General features: G+C 39.6%; 1 protein-coding gene across 8 annotated transcripts in view; it reads right to left on the reverse strand.

The window, feature by feature from the left end:
- LOC119697367 (solute carrier family 12 member 7-like) overlaps positions 1 to 25,844 on the reverse strand; it is a 76,886-nt gene that overhangs the window by 5,744 nt on the left and 45,298 nt on the right. For 3 of the 8 annotated variants that reach the window (XM_038128073.1, XM_038128074.1, XM_038128081.1), the window contains exons 15-22: positions 24,802 to 24,921; positions 23,037 to 23,141; positions 18,046 to 18,214; positions 15,257 to 15,452; positions 9,958 to 10,127; positions 9,677 to 9,808; positions 7,391 to 7,498; positions 1,405 to 1,521 (exon numbers count right to left, since the gene is read on the reverse strand). In XM_038128073.1, coding sequence (XP_037984001.1) covers positions 1,405 to 1,521; positions 7,391 to 7,498; positions 9,677 to 9,808; positions 9,958 to 10,127; positions 15,257 to 15,452; positions 18,046 to 18,214; positions 23,037 to 23,141; positions 24,802 to 24,921 — 1,117 coding nt within the window. The remainder of the gene's footprint in view (positions 1 to 1,404; positions 1,522 to 7,390; positions 7,499 to 9,676; positions 9,809 to 9,957; positions 10,128 to 15,256; positions 15,453 to 18,045; positions 18,215 to 23,036; positions 23,142 to 24,801; positions 24,922 to 25,844) is intronic. The other 5 variants (XM_038128076.1, XM_038128077.1, XM_038128078.1 and 2 more) reach the window with 4 other exon arrangements.

The following is a 25,844-nucleotide window of genomic DNA, read 5'->3' on the forward strand; positions in this document are numbered from 1 at the left end:
TATTTCCATCAAATACAACATCTCAGACTCTAAAAATTACAAGTGAATTGGCAATTGGGGGCAGGATTCTTTTTGTGCTTAGAAATTTTCTATTTTGGAGGTGGTATTTCTTTTATCCTGTGATTGTTTGTTTGTTTGCTTTTTGTTTAAGATATTTAATAGTTCTGAAAGCTATTCAGAGACTTGTTAAATCATGAGTTGAAGCTCCTGTTCCATTTGGGAACCTCAATAATTCACATGTTAGACATAGTCATGGTCTCTCCACATACAAGAATTCCTTGCAGATCAATAAAAACCATTAATAAAATCCAAGCAGATGAGAAGTCTACTTTTGTTCTCAAAAAAGCAATTCCTCTAATGGTTCACAAACTGTAACTGCATGCGGTTTTAAATGCCTTTGAGCTTCGGTATACTCCCCAAATTATTTCCTAGTCCCTATCCTTCAGGATTCCCAAATTCTGGAGTTCAGTTGTGAGGTTCACATAAATATCTCTTAGTGTGATGGTCTTCCTACATTCACAGATGATCAAATTATGAGTCAAGACCACAAACCAGAAGTGACTGTGAATACAGTTCTATCATGGGAATCAAAAAAGCTAACAAATACATGCCAATATTGTAAATACCATGCAGCAATATTGTAAATACCATGCAGCAGTATCCAATGTACTAAAATTTCAGTGGAAGAACTGTAAGATGAGTTCAGTACAACTATGCTTCAATGGAAGAAAATTGGCCAATTTTAGAAAGACAGTGAGACCAAGAGAAATTCTGGACCTATATTACATGTTTATAAAAATGCAAACACAACACAAGCACATTTTTGTTAGTGCTATTTTGATACTAAATTCAATTAATGAAATACAACAGGTTGTTCTCTCACTCCATGATGAAAGGGTAGTACAAAGGTATACAGCACTTCTACAAACTAGGCTACACATTTTATATATGAGCAACACTTCAAGTGCACACTAAACTCATTGATTACATCAGTCCATTTCCTTTCAATGTCACCCCACAGAATACAGTAATGACATATATGGGTTAATAATAGCCTGCAAATAAAAATAGCTTGTACTCCTTAAAAGGTCTAGTATATCAATACAGCCTCCAAGAATCTTCAGTACTTCAACAGAGGAACTATAAAGGAAGTCAATGGTTTGTGAAAGCATGAAATATGTTTATTAATGTAACACCCTGCTTCTGGCTCTTAAGAAAACAGGCAGTGTCAGAAATGTGTGAGAAAGAGAATATAGTTCATGTCACAGAGGCATCATCTAAAGACAAGAAATACAAGGCAACATAATTAATTTAGAAAAAATTGTAGCTAATGTGTAGTTCAGTTTGCAATAATGGTACTTGAAGTGTTGCAATGGAAAATATGTCTACTCATAGTCCAGCTACCTCTTCCTCTTGATAATCATTAGTCAGCAGTGCCTGAGCATCTTGGACAATGGACAATGGACTGGAGTAGCTTTTTCTTCTAATTGAGTCTTGAGACTCATCTGTGATGCTCTGAATCTGGGACAAAAAGGTTACCAATGACAAAAAAAATAAAGTCTACAGAAAAAAAAAAGCAGATATCATATTATTCTTCATTTTAATAGATGGGATGTGGCATCAGCTCATAAGGCTCTTTTTCACAGAATTCACAGAATGACTAGGTTGGAAGAGACCTTCAAGATCAATTGACCATGCCCTAACACCTCAACTAAACCATGGCATCAAGTGCCATATCCAGCCTTTCTTTAAACACATCCAGGGATGGTGACTTTACCACCTCCACAGGCAGACCATTCCAGAACTTCATCATTCTTTCCATGAAAAACTTTTTCCTAATATCCAATCTGTATTTCCCTTGATGCAGCTTGAGACTGCGTCCTGTCATACTGGCAGTTGCTGCCTGGTGAAAGAGACCAGGGAGTCTCTTTCAGGGAGTTGCAGAGAGTGACAAGGTCACCTCTGAGCCTCCTTTTCTCCAGGCTAAACAACCCCAGCTCCCTCAGTCATTCCTCATAGGGCTTGTGTTCCAAGCCCCTCCCCAACCTAGCTGCCCTCCTCTGGATGCGCTCAAGCATCTCAATGTCCTTCCTAAGCTGAGGGGCCCAGAACTGGACACAGCACTCTGGATGCAGCCTCACCAGTGCCAAGTACAGGGGAAATTTACCTCCCTGTTCTGCTGGCCACACTATTCCTGATACAGGCCAGGATACCACTGGCCTTCTTGGCCACCAGGGCACACTGCTGGCTCATGTTCAACCAGCTGTTAACCAGTACCGATGAGCACTCTCCAGCCACACCATCCCCAGCCTATAACATTGCAGAAAGTTATTTACAGGGGCCAAAATGCAGAACTCAGCACTTGGATTTAATAAACTTCATCCTATTGGACTTTGCCCATCCATTCAACCATTCCAAGTCTCTCTGCAGAGCCCTCCTACCTTCCAACAGATCAACACACGCTCCTAGCTTAGTGTCATCCGCAAATGTACTAATGAAAGACTCAGTCCCTTCATCCATGTCATCAATGAAGATATTGAACAGAACTGGCCTCAGCACAGATCCTTGAGGGACACCACTGGTGACTGGCCACCAGCCAGATGCAGCACTGTTCACCACCACTCTCTGGGCCCGGCCATCCAGCCAGTTCTTAACCCAGCAAAGAGTGCCCCTATCCAAGCTGTGGGCTGCCAGCTGTGCCAGGATTATGCTGTGGGAGACAGTGTCAAAGGCCTTGCTGAAGTCCAGGTACACAACATCAACAGCCTTTCCTACATCCACCAGGCGGGTCACTTGGTCATAAAAGGAGACCAGGTTGGTCAAACATGACCTACCCCTCCTAAACCCATGCTGGCTGGGTCTGGTACCCTGGCCATCCTGTAAGTTCTGTGTGATGAGACTCAGTATAAACTGTTCTATAACCTAACCAGCCTATAATTACCAGGATCCTCCTTCCCGTCCTTTTTATGAATGGGCGTCACGTTGGCCAGCTTCCAGTCATCTGGAACCTTGTCAGTGAGCCAGGACTGCTGATAATGATGGAGAGTGGCTTTGCAAGCTCATCTGCCAGCTCCCTCATCACCCTGGAATGGATCCCATCTGTCCCATGGATTTATGAATATCCATGGGACCATGGATATCCATAAATAATCCAAGTGGCTCAGCAGTTCTCTGATTACCTCCTCTTGGATAAAGGGGGGACCATTTTTAAATGTTTAGTTTAGTTATGAAGTCCCTTTACAGACATTTGTGTAAACAGGAAGCCAATTGAGTCCTTCAGTCTCAACGGGAAGCTCAAATATTCACTTGTTTTTGAGGGTCACATCCTTTCATCTATGTATATATTCAGGTGAAATTTTTCATTCAATTACAATCAAAAGCATGAAAAAAATTAAAGCATGTGAGAGAGCTACTTTTCAACTGTAAAAACCTAAAAATTGAATCATTCACAAACTATAATTGTGCTCCTCATGAATCAAGGGGTCAGCTGGAAATGTATTTAGGATAACTGAACACTGTAGATGAGTTGAGGCGTGAGGTGGGAATATATTTGGGATAGTAGAAGATTGCATATTTTAGTTAAGATTTTAAAATTAGTTAAGAAGCTAAGTTAGTAATATAGTTGGCAAGAATTGAGTACCTTAGTTAAAAAGTAACAAATACATTAGGAAAGAGAAGATAGGAGTGATAGGGATAGGTGTAGCAATTGCTAAGGAGCAGAGACCATAGAAATACCTTGCCTTAAGAATAATCAACAGTTAGGAGAAGCTTGGATTGTGACCAGCAGATCAAAATAGAGAGCAGGAGTCTTCGACTCCTTGCACATGTATTTGGAAATGATTCCACATGTGTCGACAGCACTGCAATAAATACCCCTCTTTTCAAATTTAATTAGTTGAAGAGTCATCTGTCTGTGCATCACTTACCTGCATGCACCCAAATTTCTGCCAATCTTCCCTAACAGTACAACCCAAGACAATTTGTTGGTACAAAGTATTATTACCTTCTCACAGGTGCCATTATCACTGCCTTGCCCAAGAGTCCTTAGTGAGGATTAACCCAAGAAAGAAGCCAACAACCACCAAAAATGGAAGCAAGAAAGGGAATGAGGCTCTATATTTTCTTTCCCCTTTGTAGCACTATTGACTAAGTCAAATAAATAAATGTTTACCAGTTACATCTAAGTTGCCTGTGTTATGCTTTGTAGGCACATATTCTATTTATACCCAAATAGAAACAAATTGACCAAGTTTTCCAAAAAAGTAAACAAAAATCTGGTGAGTGCTCGATCCCCAGTTCTACAAGAAAACCCAGAGGCAAGACCAAATCAATTCTGTTTTAAAAAAGTGACAGGAGAAGGGAGGATGAAGGTGATTGCTCAGGGGTAAAAGCATGCTTAGGACTAAAACAGCAAATAAACACTGTACAAAACGAAAATCTCCGCTTTGGAAAGGTCTAAGCCTCATTTGAAGGCACTTCATGCACAGAAGTGAGGTCAAAGTACTAATATTGGTGGTAACAGGAAACCAAACTACACTCACTATTCAAAACTGGAATACTAGGTTATATTTGAATGCCTGGAGTCAGCTATTAAAACAAAAAGCAATGCTAATTTGAACTAGTGATACTAATAAAAAAAATGTTTTGGATGTCAGCAAAGAATTGAAAAGAATGGCTCAGCTAATTAAAGATTATGAGAGTAAGAATGGGCCAGGCACTCTGAGTGCATACACTAATCTTGTAGCTCCAGAGGAAGTGAAGACATAAATAAACTGTTGCGGTTCAAATTTATTTTATTTATTCCTTGTTAAATGGTTCATGCGGTTATACCCCCATGTTCTCCCCAACCTGGTTTACCTCTGGGTTTTACTCTCCCTCAAAGCTAGCCCTCACACCATTCCCCACTCCTTGTTCCAGCTCTTTCCCCTGCCTGTCAAGGCATTCCAGCCCTCGATTCCCGAACCTTCTCTGCCACTTAAACCTTGGGCCAATCCCTGTCTGCAACACCCCTTTGGAATTCCCCGACTCCTCAAAGCCCCATTGGCCCATGTGACCCATCTTATCCACCCAACTGGCCCCAGACACTTGATGTAATCCCCTCACTCCTCCCCTGATGATTCCCTATTGGTTAGCTGTTTGTATCCACCTCCTGACCTGCATGTGAACAAAACCCCTTGCACAAAAGAGCTAGGGGCTTTTTGTCCTGCTCCTTTCACGTAAAATAAACTGTTCTTGTAGAACATCAAGACAGAGAGCCTTCTCCCTTCTCCTCTACCTGGTCTCTGTTGTGGCTTGAGTAAGTGATTGTGAAGGTTCTGCCTCTGGTAAATCCCCATACCGAGGCAGTTCCCCATTCCTGGAGTTCTAAGAGTTAGCCCAGGTTCCAGCAGTCACTTGAATAAACCACATTTTCTTATGAAAATACAAAAGAACAAGGTAGATTTAGATATCTTAATCAGAAACAATAGATGGATATGACTTTTATTTTTGGACAAAGCAGTAAATACTAGAGGTTCCTGGAGTTATCAAGGGTTTTGCTTCAGACCCTGAAATAAATTCAGTGGTGTTTTGAATGTCTCTGATTTTACCCTGCCTGATATGAAGGAAGAAACTGATGCTATAATGGTGATGGTTAAGTTCAGATAAAAGTGAGTAATAAAGAAAGAAAATTATATAGAGGGAATAGAAGGAAATAAAAACTTCCAAACAAACAGTACTCTGAAGTATATAGTCCAGATTCCAACCAGCTCAGAACTGAGAAAAAATTCTTTCATCTCCTCTGCAATTTATGTGCTATAGAATACAGAGCAATAGCTTCTACTGATCATGCGGAAGTTAAATCCTTCAAAATCCTTCAAAATCTACAACAGATAAATTACTCAAACTCCACTGGAAAAATACTACTGTTCAGTAAAGAAACAGTAAGACTGAATAAGTTGTACAGAAAAGTTTGGGTTTTTTTACTGGAAGGATGTTAGGCTGGCTCAAATTGAAAGAAAATTACCATGACATGGATAAGAAAGACATTTTACAGCAATAAACTGTAACAATAGCAGGCATCTTTAGGAACCTTAAAAAAAATCCTGTGAGACGAAAAAATAAATACAGAGGACAAAAAGGAAAAAAACACAAAAACCCCAAACTGCTTGGACTTGCATGATTAACACCACAAAAGAAAAGCCATAAGAAAAATAATCTAGCTGTTATACAAATGAGCAATTAAACACAGTAGAGTCCTCTTGTCTGCTATGGGATGGAAATAATTTATATGATGCCAAAGCCAGAGCATTCACTATCTTCTATGTCTCTAAAAAGTCTTGATAATACTGAATGAGTTAGCAGAATAGATAAGGGAGTAAAAGCACAAGCCAAAAGGAAAGGACTTGCAAGTTACAAATAATCATAAAAATACAGCTGAATAATCATAAAAATACAGCTGAAAATGTAGCTTTGCTACAATATGCAAAACAGTAAGGATGGGGAGCAGCAAAATCAGCATTTCCATCTTGATATTTTAGGATTATAATTTGTTGGGCTAGTTTTTGTTTCAAAAAAAAAAGTTGATTCATAAAACATTCAAAATAATGCAGAAACTAAAACATAGTCAGTGTGATTTGAACATATTTGTATCATATTGTGTAATATGGTGTATTTGTAAGTCATATGAGGAGTGGCTGAAGGAGGGAGGGCTCTCTAGCATGGAAGACTAGGAAGGACTTTCTCACTCTATTAAACTACCTGGAAGAGAGTTGCAGTGAGGTGGGGATTGGTCTCTTTTCCCTGGTAACAAGTGACAAGAGGAAATGGCCTTAAGTAGTACCAGAGGATGTTTAGATTGAACATTAGGGAAAATTTCTTCATGGATAGAGTTATCAAGCATTTGAATGGACTGTCCAGGGAGGTGGCTGAAGTTGAGTCCCTGGAGGTATTTAAACAACATGTAGATATGGCACTTAGGGACGTGGTTTAGTGGTGGACTTCGCAGCGTTAAGTTAGTGGTCAGACTTGACGTAAAGGTCTTTTTCAACGTAAATGATTCTATGACTCTAAGACCAAATCACAATCAAAGATAATCAGTCCAGTTGCATAATCATGAATCTTAGCTACTGATGTCAAGTTTGGAAAGGCTCTGAATGTATTCCACACTGATGCTCAAATATTTTGCTATTCGACACTTGCACTCAACAAGAACAAGAAAACTCTTAAAAATTTGTTTAATTTAAAAAAAAAATCCCCACGTAACTCTAACCTTGCAAGTTAAAACTGGTTGTAGAGAAACACAATGCAGTTATGAAAGTTTTTGACTTGTTAAAAACTGATTAGAAGCTACAGCCAGAAGATTGTACTTTCAGATTTTTCATGGAACATCCTGTCAAGTTGAAGATCCTACCTCCCTTTCTCTTTCATTCTTTGACAGCTGCATCTGTTTTAGCATCTGAGATCGCTGTTCCATCATAAGTGTCTTCTCGTATGTGAACGCAGAAATGTCATTTTCAAACTGCAAAAGAAATTGGCATTAGTAACACCAGAAGGTAAGTACTATTTAGAAGAACAACATTTAGATAGTGTATCTCTCATACGTGTATTCATTTGGTGGATGTATTCATGGCATTACAGTAATCCTAAGCATATAATTGATCAATCACTTCTCTCCAAAAAGCAATTTCATACAGTGAACTATCCTACTGTAACAATATTATAGTGATTTTATCTGAATTTTAGGTACTTGGAACAGACTTTGCACTATTCTGTTCCAACTGAGCTGCAGAAGTGAGAGTTGAAAGCACTCATTTAAACTGGGTATGCGTTGCTGCTACCTGAACATGTGCTGACCCTTGTTTCCTTAAAAAATGTAACTGCAACTGTTAGGCACAAATAACACATTATCCTTTCATCAGTGAGAAATGTTCATAAACAAAGCCATTTCTTGCCATAGCATGAAATTCTGGTATGCATTCTCATACTGGCTGAGAACTAAAATACAACATAAAAATTTTCAGCAGTTCACCTGTATTGTCACAGACTTGTAACATATCTCTTATCCTCTGGAAGATTCTCAGAATTAAATATTACCCACAGAAGAAAAAAATAAATTGTATTTCTGTAGTAGTTTAACCCCAGCCAGCAACCAAGGCCCATGCAGACTCTAACTCCCCCACAAGTGGATTTAGGAGAGAATCAGAAAGATAAAAGCTAGAGAACTCATGGGCTAAGATAGACAGTTTAATAGGAAAAGCAAAATTGTGCACACAAGCAAGCAAAACAAGGAATTAATTCACTGCTTCCCGTGGGCAGGTTCCCCATCACGTATAATGGTTACTTGAGAAGACAAACGGCATCACTCCAAACATTCCCCCCTTCTTCCCTCTTCTCCCCAACTTATATACTGAGCATGATGTCATATGGTCTGGAACAGCCCTTTGGTCAGTTTGGGACACGTCTCCCAACTGTGTCTTCTCCCAAACTCCCCCAACTTCCTTGCTGGTGTGGCAGTACAAAAAACAGAAAAGATCTTGGTTCTGTGTAAGCTCTGCTTCACAATAATAACAACATCCTGATATTATCAATCCTGTGCTCAGTACATATCCAAAACACAGCCCCATACCAGCTGCCATGAAGAAAATTAACTCTACCCCAGCTGAAACAAGCACAACTTTCTATACTGTCTTCTGCTCAAAATTCAACCAAGGCTGAGCCATTTCATGGAACTCTGTGTTCTTTCAACTGTATATGCTACACCATTTGAGACTTTCATATTTAGTACTCTAAGCAAAGAACAGTAAATTTTTTCACAAGTTTCACAAATTTTTTCACAAGTTTCACAAATTTTTTTCCTAAGTAATTAAAACAATTCTTTAAATTGTTTTATGCATAATTAGCACGACAAACCTTTTAATAAGTTCTGGTGATTCTAGAAACTAGTGATAGTAGAAGTTTTCAACCAGTTTACTCATCTTCATCTCACTTCAGAATGAGTAAAAGTTTTGGTTGGGTTTTTTTTTTCCCCATGAGTCTTACTTTGGACATCATGCTAGTCACCTTTTAGTACTGGAAGTTACATCCTTAGTTTCCAAAAAAAGTGGGCCGAGACAGAGTATAGCTTTTGTCCTTTCTCCTAAACAGTTTATGACCCATATTTTGAAAAGGAAAAAATTAAAATTTCATTTTGTCACTACCTTGACTTGTGAAACTGTAGTTCCTGCTTTCAGTACTGGCTGAGGCTGGAGATGCTAAGAACAACTCTCAGTTGAGCCTAGGGATTCCTTATTCCAGAGAGGTATTCTTACAGCAGTTGGAGACACAGACAAGTTCATCCTGTCTCATACCATATGTCTTAGCTTATTAGATTAAGCACATTCAGCCTTCCATTTAACTGCTTGCTAAAAATTCAAGCTTTTCCTTCTGAATGAACCAGCTCAATGGACTAGCAGTCATCAATAAGGTAAGAATTAACACATAAAACATCTCAAACTCTACTTGACACACCCATTAAACTCACCACCACATACAGCAGCATTGTAACATGGTAAGATAATGATGCTTAACTTCTTATTTTTTGTGAGACTGCAATTTTTTAATTTCTGTATTTGGGCTAGTATCTCTTTATTTGAAAAAAGCTAAATCTGTTTTCACAAGTTTAGTCCCAGTTGCACCTTAAAAATATATAGTAACAAACCATTTCAACAACTTCCACTTGAGCATTTAGTCTAAGGTGGTACAAGAACATCTGAAGGTCCTTCTTCATTTGAATGCTATTATCATCCATTTGAGCAACGGTGAAGATACGCATTTTACATTTTCTCCAAACCTACCAAAAAGATATATAATAACAGTTTGTAACACTGTGATTGCTATTACCATGCATAATTTGAACAAGGTGAAGGAGTGTTTAATTAGACATGCTTAGAACCATTTAGTGCTAGAAGATTAAATCCCAGCCATTTTTGTTGTCCTTGCCTTGTGCTGTCGAAGGAGAAAAGGCAGCAACATCAGCATACCACCATCATGAACAATCCACCACACATCTATATTTCCTTCAGTAAAACGTTCTTGATTTGTTGGAAATAAGTCAATGTTTTTAGCCACCAAAAGTGCTTGTTGAGCTGAAGTTGTTTCTCGTACAGTATCTGTAAGGGAAAACAAGACATTTAATCAAGAACTCCTAGCTTTCATGCACAGATTTTGCTTTTGTTTTAAATTCAAAAGAGTAAACCCTCCCAGATTCTGCTGAGGCAAAAGAGGAATATGCCAGGTGTCTTGGCTCCAGCTGGGCCAAGGCTAATTGTTAAATAGCAAAGAGGGGTGTGGCTAGGACCCAGAAGTTACTCTACTCTACTTAATGCCATTGCTGAAAGCGGGGGATTATCTTCCAAAGAGAAGGGGTTCCTTCTGGTCTAATAAGCATGGTGCTGGTTCTGAGCTGGAGGGAGTGGTTGGGTGGTACCAGTTCCAAGACAGAGGGAGAGGTTGAGGTGGCATGACTGCGATCAGGTGGAGCTTCATGGTGAGCATTTTTGCATATGCATCATTCTCTCTTTTGTACACTTTTTGCTATTAACATTGTTGCTGTTTCCAGTAAATTGTTCTTAATCTGTGATCTTTACCTTTGCCTCCAATCCTCCTCTCAAACCAGCCTCAGGGAAAAAGGAAAAGTGATCAAGCAGCAGCATGATTTGGAGTGTGCCAGTGCGAACACTGAATTAGGGAAGTACAATTCCTGAGCCACAACAATCTTTATTTGGTGTCTGAGGTGAGGCACAGTGGATTGAGATAACAACAGACTGCCCAGAGCAGGTTGGAAACAAATTTGATCTGGGCATTTTTTGGTTTAGGTATGGAGCCACTGGTTGCAATGTTGCTTGGTCTCTTCAAGTAGGAGTGGTACCTAATCCTGTATATGTTCCTGTATGTGCTCCTCAGAATATTTTTCAGAGTAGGAAGAAGGATCAGGATTTCTTTGCTGATATACTGAGGGATGTCAGTTTATGACATGAAAACATCAAAGACAATGATGATCATTTAGGATATCTATTGACTGTTGCTCTCCTACTCTTACCTTGGGTACTACCTTTGCATGTTTACTAACCATACACGCTCTGTGGGGGGAATGGGGGAGGATAATTTTCCCCAGCTTTCCATCCCCTTTTCTTGGCCTTTTATACCCCCTTCAGCCTGTTATATTCAGAGAATTCTGAATTCCATTTGGATGTTAAGGAAATCATATTCTTCGTGCTAAGTCTACCAGGTCTCCTCAATTTACACCACGTTTAGAGTGACAAGAGTTTTCTTAGGAGTTTGCTCAGAGATCTGTCCCAAGGGTGTATAATCATGAGTAACATGGCAAGTGGGAGAAAATGGGCCAGGCTTTTGAAGGATTATTCTGCTCCAGTAGTTTGGAACTTCACTCCTGAACAACTACAGGACCATGATAAAGTAACAGAATACTTGACAGAAAAATGCTGTGGCAATTCCAGGGAGGTGTGAAGTTTTGCAACATGCTGGGCCTTGGCTACTATTTATTGGACACTCCACAATACCAGACACTAGTCTCAGGGGAAAGAGGAGGAAGGCAGACTGACAGGCACTGTGGTCACTCAAACTGCAGCTGAATCAGAGGAACAACCTGTGCCAGTAGCAGTCACCTCTATATAGAAAAAGAAATCAAAGACAAAATCAGTTCACTTAATGAAGGATGAAAAGGAAGGAGAGACCTTGCATCAGGACAAACAAACAGGGCCAGAGATAATCACCCAGTCCTTATCTCCAGGTGAGCTGTGAGATATGCAAAAAAAATTTCAGCCACCAGTCAGGTGAGCCCCTACTGACTTAATTGCTCTGATACTGAGATATTGCTGCCTGTGATATGAAACTAGATGGTAGTGAAGAGATCCCTGACCTGAGATGTCAGCATTGGCAAGGGGACTGGAAGAAAACAGAAACTCTCAGCCTCTGGAGCCAAGTCCTGTCAAGCATGAAGGAAAGGTATTTTCTCAAGGATGATCTAGTACTGCACCCATGCAGGTAGAACACCATGGAGAAAGGTATCCAGAATATGAGAGAATTAGCTGTGCTGAAGGTAATCTATAGGGATTCAAATAAAAAACAGTCCTCTGTAGAACCAAACGAGGTCCATTGTACACAATCCATACGGGAGAAATTTGTATAGCATGTGCCATCATTGTATGCCAACTCATTGGGACTGATGTCAATGAAATGAGAACAAACAATGCTTCAGGCAACTATCTGACTACAACAATATGAAGATCATCTTTTTCCCTCCCTAATAGCCTATGCCTTGGCTGTCCAAAACTGCAGACAGATTTGAAAAGCTCAAGATATCCCATGCTCTGCCAGTATGGAACATAGTCACTGCTACAAGAAAGCAAGGTTGCACTGGAAAAGGGTGAAGTTCCAGAACACCTAGAATATATTGATTACATCATCTAGTGGGGCAATGCAGCAGACGTTTTTGAGAAAGGGGAGAAGATAACCCAAATCATCTTGGAGGCCAGTTTTGCCATAAAGCAAAGTAAGGTCAAGGGACCTGCCCAGGAAACTCAGATTTTAGGAATAAAATGGCAACATGGACATCATCAGATTACCATGGATGTGGTCAACAGAACAGCAGCTACGTTCTCACCAACCAGCAGGAAGGAAGCACAGGCTTTCCTAGGCAGTGTGGGTTTTTGGAAGATGCATATTCCAGAACACAGTCAAATCAGAAGTTCTCTCTATTATATGACTCAGAAGAAGAATGATTTTAAGTGCAGTCCTGAACAACAAAAGGCTTTTGAATAAATGAAACAAAAGACTGTTCATGCAGTAGCCCTGGGCAAGTCAGGACAGGACAAGATGTGAAAAATGTGCTCTATACCGCAGCTGGGAAGATTAGTTCTTCCTGGAGTTTCAGGCAAAAAAACCCAGTACCTGGGGAGACTCAACAATGATTCCTAGGATTCAGGAATCTAGCATACACAGGATCTGATGCCTGTTACAATCCTCCTTAAAAAGGGCTAGCGGCATTATAACAGCTTATTATAAAGAGGTTCAAGCATCTTCAGAAGTGAATAGCACCAAAACACAGCTCCTCCTGGCATCCCAACTGCCAGTGCTGAGCTGGATGTTCAAAGGGAAAATCCCTTCCACACATCATGCTATACTGATGTTATGTGGAGTAAATGGGTCATGTTGATCACAGAGTGAGCTTGAACAGGAAACCCTGATTACACAGGCATCTTGGAAGTCATGACAAACCAGACCAAAAGTGAAAATTTTGTACTAAAATCAGAGGAGGAAAAGGTGATACATGCTGAGGAGGCCCCACCATATAATCAGCTACCTGAAAAAGGAAAGTGTTATGCTGTCTTTACTGATAGTTCCTGTCATATTTTAGGGATACATGGAAAATAGAAGGCTGCTGTATGGACTCCTATGTGGTGAGTCACAGAAGCTATTGAGGGACAAGGTGGATCAAATCAGTTTGTGGAGCTGAATGGCATCCAGCTGACTTAAAGTATCACTGAACAAAAGAAATGGCCAACACTCTAGCTGCACGCTGATTTGTGTACAGTAGCAAATGCTCTGTGGGAATGGCTAGAACTATTGAAGACCTACTGGCAACACAGAGGTAAAGCCACCTTGGCTGCTGAATTGTGGCAGGACATTGCTGCTTAGGTAGAGAAGTTGACTGTAAAAGCAGGCCATGTAGATGCACACCTACCCAAAAGTCAGGCTTTTGAAGTACATTGCAACAATGGACAGGTGCATTGGGCAGCCAAGAATGAAGTCTCTCTGAAGGTGGCAACATAGGCTGTTATAATTATTTCTGGCTCAGTGGGCCAATGATATCTTAGGTCATCGGAAAAGAGATGGAACACAGTGATGGGCTTGTGATGGAGAAGTGGACTTAACCATGGACAATGAGCATGGACTACAACAGATGCACCAGTTTTGAGCTCCTGATGCAGCTTGCAACCAGCCCTCCTGCTCTCGAAAACACTTAAAACCAGCAGTCATGGACTAAATGGGCTCAAGAGACATTTCTGAGGAATGGATATCAACTGTGGAAATGATACCTGTTTGTATATATATATATAAAAAATATGGGGTGAATAATGTTTTGCTTTTGGCCAGGACACGGTTAATTTTTGGAACAGCCAGGAGGGGGCATGGCTAAGACCCAGAGGTTACTCTATACCACTCAAGGTCATTGCTAGGGGCTAGGCTAAGGCAGTCTCTTCCAAGGAGAAGGGGTTTCTTCTGGTAGAATAAGCATGGGCCCGGTTTAAAGCCAGAAGGAATGGCCGAGTGGCACCAGTTCTGAGCCAGAGGGAGTGGTTGGAGTGACATGGCTGTGGTTGGGTCAAGCTCCGTGGTGGACATTTTTGCATGAGAATCACTCTCTTTTGTATACTTTCTGTTATTAACACTGTTGCTCTTGCTGCTCATTTTCTTAACTCATTGCCATTTCCAGTAAATTGTTCTTGTATCAATCTGTGGTCTTTACCTTTTGTGCCTCCAGTTTTTCTCTCCAACCCAGCCAAGGGGGGGTGGGGGAAGATGAAGGGGGGCAGCAAGCAGCAGTATGATTTGGAAAGTCTCACTGGGAGCACTAAATTCCTAACATTCCTAACATTCCTAAACTGTCACTGTCATATTTTAGGAAAATCCCTTTGCCAGGATTTTTTCTCCTGAGAAGCCTCAGAAAAGAAATGTAAACAGTAACTATCGGATGGCTGTGGAATGTGGTCTGGAGATGGTTTACCAACAGGTGCATCTTTGATTGGTCTTATGTGGATTGTTCTTACTTGATGACCAATCATGGTCCATCTGTATCGAGGCTCTGACCAGTCAAGAGTTTTTGTTATTTTTTTTTCATTCCTTTCTAGCTTTCTGATTAAATCCTTTCTTCTGTTCTTTTAGTATAGTTTTAGTATAGCATTTTTAATATAATATAATACCATAAAATAATAAATCAGCCTTCCGAAACATGGAGTCAAGATTCTCATCTCTTCCCTCGTCCTGGGACTCTCAGACACCGCCACACTAAATCATGACACTGATTTTAGTGACCAACCTGCTTAGAAGAAAAAGCAAACCTGTGGTTGAAGAGGGCTGAGAAAACCCACTCCAGATTAAATCAGATACAGATTCAATTGTCTACCAGATGTTCAGTAGCACATTTCCTCCACACAGCAAATACATTAGTGACACAGTCGAATTGCAAATACAAATGAGAAAGTCAATAAACACATACCAACAAAATTTTTCCATGAGAAACGATTTTCTGTCTGCTTCCATGACTGTGGCCATGCCATCAGGACTGTGTTGTGCTTCATCCCTCCTAGACCAGCTGACTGAATCAAATATGATATTCCATCTCTGAAGTTAGGAGATACCACAATCTGGCAAAATCCTTTAGTCTTTTCTACACCCATTAAGGCCTTAACATTCTGCAATAGGAAAATTACACATAGGGAAATACAAACCATCAACACTGATAATTAACACCAGAAGGAGTAACAGCATTAAATAATAGTAAAACTTTATCAACAATGTATGTAAACCAACATGAAGAAATCCCTAATTCCAAAAGAGTGAACATGATTCTATGAAAACTAGACCCCAAATTGCTACCACCCCAAAAGACACCACACACAGTTTTTTCATTATTTTAGTTATTCAGCCTTTTACTTCCAAAGAAGAATGAACAGGACATGAATAAAACCACATAGATAAATAAAGAAATACTGCTTCAGGTAAAGTCAAAACTACTGACTGACAAAGCAACATATGGTTGGAATGATCAGTCATTTCTTTTGGAATTGGAAGAGTCTAGAAGTGTGACGCCAAGTACTTAAAAAGAAGAGGCTGCCAAAGTTCCCTAAATACCTTTGACATTAAGAGGCTGATTATTTATCAGCTCCCAACATGGAAAAACAGATGTGCAGGAGAACTTTGGAAGAACTGTCCAAATAATGACAAGATAAACTGACCAGATTAAATATCCCACACCCCTTAAATTTCAGAATAGCTCTCCTCCATTTAGTCACTGACAAACATGAAGACACATAACCAGGTAATTTAAAAGAAGCATCCAAACCAGTATCAAGATTGACCAGGGAACATGAGCTTTGGCAATTATTATTTTCTGATTAAATAACTTTAAAACCCCCCATCATCATCAGTGACTTGAGAGGGAGATCAACATGCTTCTGAAGGAAGAACTAATACATAAATATTTTGAATTTTACAAAAAACTGAAATTTGTCAAAAATCATCAGGAACAGATTAGATCACACAGTGCCAGGCACTGCCTCAGTGTAGCTTCACATCAGAAACTCCATGTAAGAAGAGAAAAAAGTCTTCAGAGAATTTGCTAACAAAGAAAACAAGTATATCTGTACAAATAATATCTGTGAGGGTTTATCAGTTTAAATAGATGGGGTTTTTTTAATGACAGACAGAAAATTTTTATTTTCTACAGGTCTCCTAGAAACACTTTCTAGTTTAATTTCTCCAGAACCAATGAGGCCTCCAGATGCCGAAACTTTTACAATTCATCTTCATTTTCATTTTAAAAGCAATAGTTTCCTAAATCTTAACATCAGGTCTGACTTTCCAGAAAATTCATGGATTAGGCCTCCCTTAAACTCATTCATTTTCCATCTCTCAGAAAAACAGCTAAGTTAGGCTGTCTACAAATAACATTTCAAATTCTTGTGGGTAAACAGTCTCTGTTCAAAGGTTTTTTCCTGTTTTATTTCATAGGCCTAGTTTTGTATTCTTCATCTTGTTTTCTACTCATACATGTTGATGGCAACAGCTTAGTAACAACTACTTCCACAATATAGCATGGTTGGACTTTTCAGCTTGTTTTCAAGTTAATTGGTCTCTTGGAACCTTTTCCTGTTCATATTTCCATATCAAATAGGTCATCTATCTGCATACTTTGTAATTTTAAAAACCACTATGGATAAGCCTGAAAAGCAAGAGGAAGAAAAAGGAAAACTGTGAGGAAATGAGCAGTTAGCTATGTTAGCTAGCCCATTTCAAGATTTTAAATGCTCATCTATTTAAGAGATACCAGGTCTGAAAAAATCACAGGGGTTTTTACACAGCTTTGAAGGCTACTTGGATCAAAACAGTAGACATATCAACTGGTAGTCTTTTGAGCACCACTGCAGAAATTAACCAATATGGAAGACATAATGGCAATCAAAACCTACATTTGGACAGTTCAATAAAGTACAGGAAACATGATACTTTCTCCAAATCTTTCCCCACTCTATAAAGACAGGAGAGTTTGCATAGGCAAGTAAATACAAGTATTACTATTAAAGAAATTGATTTGAAACTAAATTTATTTGTGTTCGTAGGTATAGTTGGATATAATTTTAAATTATATGACCACTTACTATTTTTTCCTACCTATCCTACAATTTCTGGAGATATGGTAAATAGAAAAATAAAATAAAGGATCCCAAAAAGGATCCTGTTCAGTTTTCCAGCAAAGAGTACTCCTAATCCTAATTCTCATATGTATTTCTAGAAGGATGTAGAAAATCACATCATGAGGATGACACTGTGCAAAACATTTGCATTCGTCAGTTAAACATTAAATTTTTTGTTAAATATATGTTGTTTTTTTTATAAGGTAATTTGTTAAAGCTTGCTGGGTTTTGGTGGGTTTTTTTGTTGTTGCTTTTGGGGTTTTTGTTTGTTTTGGTTTTTTGGGGTTTTTTTGGAGGGGGGTGTTACCTTTTTTTAAATGTAATTTGATTGTAAGCCCAGGACTCTCAATATTAAAAAAAAAGGCTAGGAAGTATCAGTGTTGCCTCATCCTATTAGAAAATTTTATAGAACATTTTGCTACATACACCAATCCATTCTTTTTATATAATCACTGATTGTGCTGAAAGCAAAAATAGATGTTTTATTCAACATTTTACAACAGTCTGTTCTTATTAAATATATGAGCTATCCAGATTCAACATTTAAATACTAATGTAAATTACAAGTATTTGCAAGCTCTCTTTTACATACCTCTTCAGCTTTCTGCGTTTCTGTACATTTATCTAAGTAGATTCCCTGAAGCACAGAACCCACAATAGTCAGTCCTTTACCAGCCTTCAACTGAGAGGTAAAAGAAAGCAATCTAGGGTGTTTGACTAATTGCTCATTATCCAAGTTTAACAAGACCAAAAGTTGAGGCCTGCCAAACAAAGGGAAAAGAAGTTTAGTGCACACACATACATATTCACTAGAAGAACTGGAAAATTAAAATAAAAAATTAATAAAATGCAGATTAATTGCATAACTCAATGGAAAACAGCCAACTCCTAAGTAGGTAAGCCATAATTTGCAATTACAAACCTGTATTCCAGGTACGGAATACATAAATCATCACAATGTCATTTTGAAAAGCTCCCTTAAAAAGCAGTTTCCCCTAGAAAATTATAAAATCACTCTTCCAATGTCCTCTGGTGCAACCTGCTGCTTGAAATGACTAAACACTGAACATTGTTTACTGCTTCATTCAGTTAAGATTTGGAAAACCTCTAGAAACAAACCTCTGGGTCACCTCTTCAGTGCTTAATTATTTTATCATGTTCTCTTATTCTCCTATTGTCATGGTTTGGTGCTGGCACAATGCCAGTGCCCCCATGAAAATATATTCTCCCTGGTGTCTGCTGTGAGATGTGACCAGAAATAGAGCAAAGCAGGCTTCAACTTAGGAATAAAGGAAAAAAACAAACTTTATTAACTTACAACTATATGAACACACAGAATTCAAAATGAAAACCTTCCAAATAATTTCTCAACCCCCCACTCAAATTCCTAACACAATACAGTGAGACCACCTTGGACTTCCAGTCAGGTTACCACCTCTCAGATATTCAATTCTCAGTCCATCACCACCCTTCAGGTAATCAACTCTCATTTCATCAAGGAGTACCTCTTGTACCATATCGTGACCTCTTCCTTCCATGTCCAGTTGTCGTGGTTTGAGAGGAAGTGAGTTTTTGGGAGGTGGTGGTGGTCAAACCAATAGGTGCTCAGATGTGAATATTGGCACCTGGTTTGGCCATTGAGGATGTGGATATGCCTCTGAGAACACAGGGGTTAAAAGCAAGGAACTCCCAGGAGAACTCTCTCTTGGTTCCGGTGGATGGAGAGGTCAGACCTCCCCTGCCCAGCTGCGGGCTGGGCGGGGGAGGGGAGGCCACGAGGCCGGAGTGAGGTAGGCTGGAGCCTTGGGCAGAGACGGGAGGTGAAGGCCCCTGTAGGACAAGAGTGAGTTCTCTACAGAGATGGAAGGGTGGAAGAACTCTGCGAGGCATCGGGCAGCCCCCCTTTCTCAGGAGGGAGAGATAGAGGTGCCAGTGCTACCTTGAAATTTGATAGCACTGGCCTGGCCGAGAAGGAGAAGGGGGGGCGGCGAGAAGAGTGCCCGGCAGAGCCAGCCTGGGAGTTTGGGACGAGTAGTGACTGTGATTTTAACCCTTCTGTGGGATGATGGAAACCTTGCAAATGCTGATCCTCCGGGAGTTGAAGGAGAAGAGAGACGGGGATAAAGTAGGAGGAAATGCGCAAGTGTGGTGCAAGTTGTGAAGGTGAAGAAGGACCGAGAGAAGTTGAGAAGAATTTTAGGTGGGAGGAGATGATGGAGTGGCTTTTGGCTGGACTTTTCTTGTATGGCCATGGACAGAATCTTTCCTGTAATACAGAGACTGCATTTTAGGGGGAGGCGATGGCTTGGTGCCAAAGGACTGATGTGAGCGGAGACGACGGGTGATGAGGTGATGGTGCTCTCGAGATCCCTCGGCCCCAGGGGGTGAAATATTGGGGGGGACTAGTGTCCCGAAAAGGTGAGAGACTGTAGTTTTCTCCTGGAACTGGGCGAAGCATCCTTGAAAAGGGAACCCTAAGAGCAGCCCTGATCCATGTGCAGTGGTGAGAGCACTGGACATGGAAGGAAGAAGTCACGAAGGTGTTGCTGAGTGACGTGGAAACACAACTGGACTCTGCTGTGTTTCCAGGGGAAGCCTGTGGTGCAAGAGGGACTCCTCTCTCCTTGATGAAATGAGAGGTGATTGTCGGAAGGGTGGAGATGGACTGAGTTGATTATTTGAAGGGTGATGGACTGGTAAAAATCTAAGGTTTTGTTTTATGCTGTGGGAAATTGAGTGGGGGGAGGAGAAATATTTGAAAGGTTTCCATTTTGCTCTGTGTGTTCATTTTATTGTAGTTATATGATAATAAAGTTTTTTTTCCTTCCTTTGTTCACAAGTAGAGGCCTGATTTGCTCTGTTTCTGATTGCATCTCACAGCTGATACCAGGGAGAATATGTTTTCATGGGGGCACTGGCATTGGGCCAGCGCCAAACCATGACACCAGTGCTCTCACCACTGTGCATGGACCAGAACTGCTTTTAGGGTTCCTCTTTTTAAGGATGCTTTGGTCAGTTCCAAAAAAGTGACAGTCTCCCTGTTTTGGGACAGCAGTTTCACCCCCCGGGGCCGAGGGGTCTTGAGAACAGAGATCTTCCTCTCCATCTCTGTTCACACCACTTCTTCACTGCCCTCTCTTGGCTCCAAGCCATTGCCTCCCCCTAAATGCAGTCTGTGTGTCACAGGAAGAAAATGGGTCTGTCCATGGCTATACAAGAAAAGAGTCCAGCCATAGGCCACTCCATCATCACCTCCCACGTAGGATTCTTCCCAAGGTCTTCTGACATCCTTCACTTGCACAAACTTTCGTCACACTTGCCCATTTTCCTCAATTTTATTTCCTCCTCTCTTCCCCTTCAGGTCCAGGAGGATCAGTATTTGAAAGGTTTTCACCATCCAAGAAAAGAGTTAAAAGCTTGGGCTCTGTCTGCCCAGAATTCCCATGACTGCTGGCTACCAGGCATCTTCTCGCCGCACCCCCCCTTCTTCTTCAGCTGTGCTGCTGGCACAGGATATCAAATTTCAAGGCGGCAAAAGCACAGGGACAGTCTCTCTCTCTCTCCCGGGATGGGGGGGGGGGGTGCTGCCTGATGCCTCTCACTGTCCGTCCACCCTTCCATCCTGCAGAGACTTTCACCCCCCTTCTCTGTGCAAGGCTCCGGCCTACCTCACTCAGGCCACATGGCTTCCCCCTCCCCCTCCCCAGCTGGGCAGGGGAGGTCGGACCTCTTCACCCACCGGAACCCAGAGAGAGCTTTCCTCTGGGAGTCCTCTGCTTTTAAGCCCTGTGTTCTCCGAGGCGTATCCATGTCCTCAGTGGCCACACCAGGTGCCAATATTCCAATCTGAGCACCCATTGGTTTGACCACAGCCTCCCAAAAAACTCACTTCCTTTTCAAACCATGACACCTATCCTAATCTGCTCTAAGAAATCTGACTTCATCTCCTTAGTAACCTTCTTTTAGGTTTTGCATGTTTATAAGTTAGTTATAACTAACTTTTAGGCTCCTCTTCAGCCTCCTCCAAGCTGAATAACCATAGTCCCTCAACCCCTCCCCCCAAGAGAGATGCCCCTGTGCTCCAGCCATCATCTGTGGTTGTATCCACTTGAGTTTGTCATTCCTACATCATGGTACATAAACATGGAAGAAATATTCTAAGTGTATTCTAATGAGTGCTAAACAAAAATAAATATCTCCCAATATATTTACTTCTCAATGTACTACTTGTCCTCCTGTCCAGCATGCCATTGCCAAGACACACTGCTGGATTACTATCTACTGGGAACCACAGGTCCTCTTTACCAAAGCAGCTTCCCAGTCTTGTATCACTGCTCTGAATATGCCTGTACCAGGCATATTCAGGTACGGACAGAAGGATAACTTGCAGTTATCCTTCTGGATTCTCATTATGTTCTCTAATGACCCACCCCTCTGCCTGCATAGGTCCTTACAAAAGGACAGTCAACCCCTTAATCATACCAAGAGTACCCAAAGTTCAGTTTCAACTGCATACTAGATGCACTCTATTTCCTTTAATCAATCTTGAATCTACTTACTTTTCCCAAATCAACATTTTATAATTTTCCTGTCATTGCTACAAATTCAAAAGACTGATGACAAGTTGGATCATACCTCCCACCTCAAAATTAGCACAGTTTAAGATGTAACAAGATCATTCAGTTCTAGCAATTGTATTGACACAATAGAAATACACCTTTGGAACTGAAGCAGTCAAATATTCAACAGGATTGTCAACAGTACATTACATTGGTATCTCTGAGATGCCAAGTTCATCAGTCCCAAGAAAAATGGTAAAGTAATGCCATTATACTGAAGGACAACAGAACACTGCATGTGTAAGCATCCCATGATACTATCACTGAGCAGTGACTAGAATTAAAGTATCACATTACATTCATCAGAAGTGACAACATACAAACATCCTTCATTTTTAAATGTTAAGTGACTTTTAAAGTTGGCTTTGAGGAAAATTAAATTTAACAAGTAAAAAAATATATAGCAAAAATAGTAGTGGACATCTAACTCCATTACAGTAAAATGTGAGATTTTGTTTTAATGGCATCTAAGCAATTTTGAAAGTGCTACTATTGATAGAAGCTATATAAAAAGAATACCACAAAAAAGAATTTAAAAAAAAGGGGTCCTCTGCAGATCTGTAAAATGTATTTCAGAGGGAACACATATACAAACAAAAATATTTGCACTTATGGTATTGCAGTGTTTCTTCTGTAGACACAGTGAGATTCAAGGGTAACTGTTTCTTTGAATCTGAAAAATCTATAAATAATCAAACATTACAATTCTTCTGCACTTTTGAAAACCATGTCAACACTATATGGATTTAAGTTTGAGTTAGTTTGCCACAAAGTTGATGACCAAAAGTCACATTCAGTTTCAGTAAAATAGTAGTATCTCAATGACATCATTGCCATGCCCAAGTTAAAACATTATTTTAAAGGTGGATCTCAATTTATCTTTACTTCACTGCCTTACCAGCAGTATTCAAATATATTTCCATATTTCAAGAATTAAGTGACGCTGAAAAACACAGGACTCTACCTCCAGTTCTTGGTGTGAGGAGGACCGTCTTCAACACGAAGCAAAGCATAGCGAGCTGCATTCAGAGACAGTCCTCTGATTCCATCACCCCATTCTTTTTCCGCTCTTCAGGATACAAAAGTGATTCAATTAACAGGGTCCCATTTATTTATACAAATCATGTACTTTTTCTCATGTGGGGGATAATGGATGTAAAAAATGATGACTCTCTTTTTGCATGAATGCATGAAAAAACCTTGTCTTGTAGACTTAAATCAAGATTGAAGACTAACCAAGGTGAAGCAGTACCAGACCCCTTCAAGGTAATTTTTTTCCATATTTATAAGTATTTACTATGGTCTATTTTATTTATACTTCAGAAGCATTTTTGTAATGGTGAGAGCTACTTAAGTTGCTTTTTAGCACTAGAATGAATAAATGAAGGATACTTAAAAGGAATTCTTTTAAAGCAGCAAAATTAGTAAGTGAAACTTGACTTCACATGGATTAGTATAACCTATCTTGCCCTCAACACCACCACTATGGCCTTCTCCACTTTCTTTTATTCCCACCTTCTCTCCCAGAAAGCCTAAAGCTCAATCCATTCTCTTGTCCATTTTCAGTCTCCCTGCATTTTCCAGTTGTTTTAATTCCAGTATAGAATATGAATATTGAAAGTGGTCAGGAGAATGGATTCTATAATGGCAAAGGGTCCATCTCCCTTGCCCACCCTCCCTCCCTCTGATTTTTACTCATGAATTTTCTCTGAACTAAGCTACCTCTAGTAATGCATCTCCTTCAACAAGGTAAATGTCCTGGCATGTGCCAACATTTGTAGAACTTATGAATAATTTTTTGTATGAACATATATATATATATATATACACACACACACACACACACATGCATACTGAATTGTTCTGTTACCATCTGATCTGACTACCTCATTAAAATTGGGAAATTAATTTCCTTATCATTAGCCCAGTAAATGGAGATGTTATAAACCAGGAAAGCCTCTAATCTGGAAATGGAGATATTAAAAGATGGATGATCCACAGGGTGGGACAGTTTATACCAGCTGATCCACTTAAGAGCTGTGCTTAATCACTCATCAAAACAGTGGCCTAGCTTCAATTTCCTGCTCCAAGATATGACTGTTTTCTTTCAGCATAGGTTATCTATCCTTAGAAAGGGACACCATGCACCTTTACTGATCATAATTACCTGTAGTGTTTCTATATGTTGTTTAATTGGGGTCTTTGCTGGGTTTTGTTTTTGGAGTTTTTTTATGAACACTTTAAGACTCATAGTTGCTCAGCATGTCCTACAGGTATGACTATCTCTTGACAAATGCATTCAGTGCAAAGTATGCTGAAATTTAAAGATTAAGTCTAGAAAGTAATCAAGTCCACAAACACAAAAATCTGAGTTTGAGCTTCTGCACAAGATAATAATAATTTACAGTTTTGTAATAGCTGCTGCTTGACATTGAAAGGTAATGTTCCTGAAGTACCAAAAGTTTACACCATCATCTCTTCTTCAGCAAGAGTTTCCCAGACTTGCTTGTTCTTACTTCCGTCAGTTCTCACTGATGAAAAGTATGTAATAGATCTTCCAGAGAAATTCAAATCGGAAAACTTACAACCCTTAACAGAGATGGGATCTTAGCTTGCTTTAAAGAATACTCTGAACATTGTTACTTCAATTGTATCTATTTTATACAAAAGAGCTTTCTGCTGAATGGTAAAGATATTAAATATAGAATAAATAAGATATATGGTCTTACCCTCTATATTCTATGTATTTGTATATACATCCTGCGATTAGCATGGCAATCAAAGCATAGTACCAAGAGCAAATGAACATCAAGGCAAGACATAAACTCATCCCCAGGAATGAAAGAGTCCTAAAAGAAACCATTTTTTTCCATTTTTTTAAATAGGCATGCAAATATTCCACAAAGTAATTTTTATTTAACTTCCAGAAAGGCCTTTCACCTTCAAAGGCTATTTTTTTTAGATATTATAAAATAAAAAATACATTGTCCTAATTTTAGCTTATATGAAAAAATTGCATTCAGAACCTTTGCATGAAATAAATAATGCATCTAAATTAAATATAACAATAGATTTACTACATTTGTAGTATATACAGTATTGAAACTTCAGTACCTCCAAGTAAGCTCAGTTTCAAAACACATTATCACATATTACTGATGATTTGAATTTAAGCTAAAAAATTCAAACAGTGAAAAACAAGTCTGTTACTTCCAGCAAAAACTGTTGATTAGTTTAAATTCAATTTGACTCATCAGTTCTGTTCTTCACTTCTGCTGTGGTCTGTCTCTTGGCCAATAACACAAGTCAGTAGAATACAGAAAACAATCTTCGAAAGGTTACGAAGAAGAAAGAATGTAAGTTGAAAAAATTACAAAAGCATTTCAAAACTCAAGTCTATATGCCTGGTTTGCCCATATTTATCAAATTTAGTTGTAAATCATCTCAAAATTCACAGTTTTGTGTATATTTTTAGTCATATACAACCTCCCAAATTAGTTTTCACCCAATTTCCAAATCAGAGCTAACTTTGACTATATTGATGGGGTGTCAACATAGTTAACTTTGGTTTGGTACCTTTAGTTAGGTACTTTAGTGCACTGAGTTCAATTTTAAACTAAGGGAATGCTTTCTACAAGCTCAATGAAGCTCACTTTCTGCAAGTTCTGAGGACATCAGTCTTGTAGTTTGTGTAAAAGAACAACAGCTGCTCTTTCATGCCTGAATTAATCTATGACTCTACTTTCACTCAGAAAAGAAAATGGCATCCCAA

This window comes from Motacilla alba, chromosome 2 (genome assembly GCF_015832195.1).
Source record: "Motacilla alba alba isolate MOTALB_02 chromosome 2, Motacilla_alba_V1.0_pri, whole genome shotgun sequence".
In the NCBI taxonomy this organism is placed as follows: domain Eukaryota; kingdom Metazoa; phylum Chordata; class Aves; order Passeriformes; family Motacillidae; genus Motacilla; species Motacilla alba.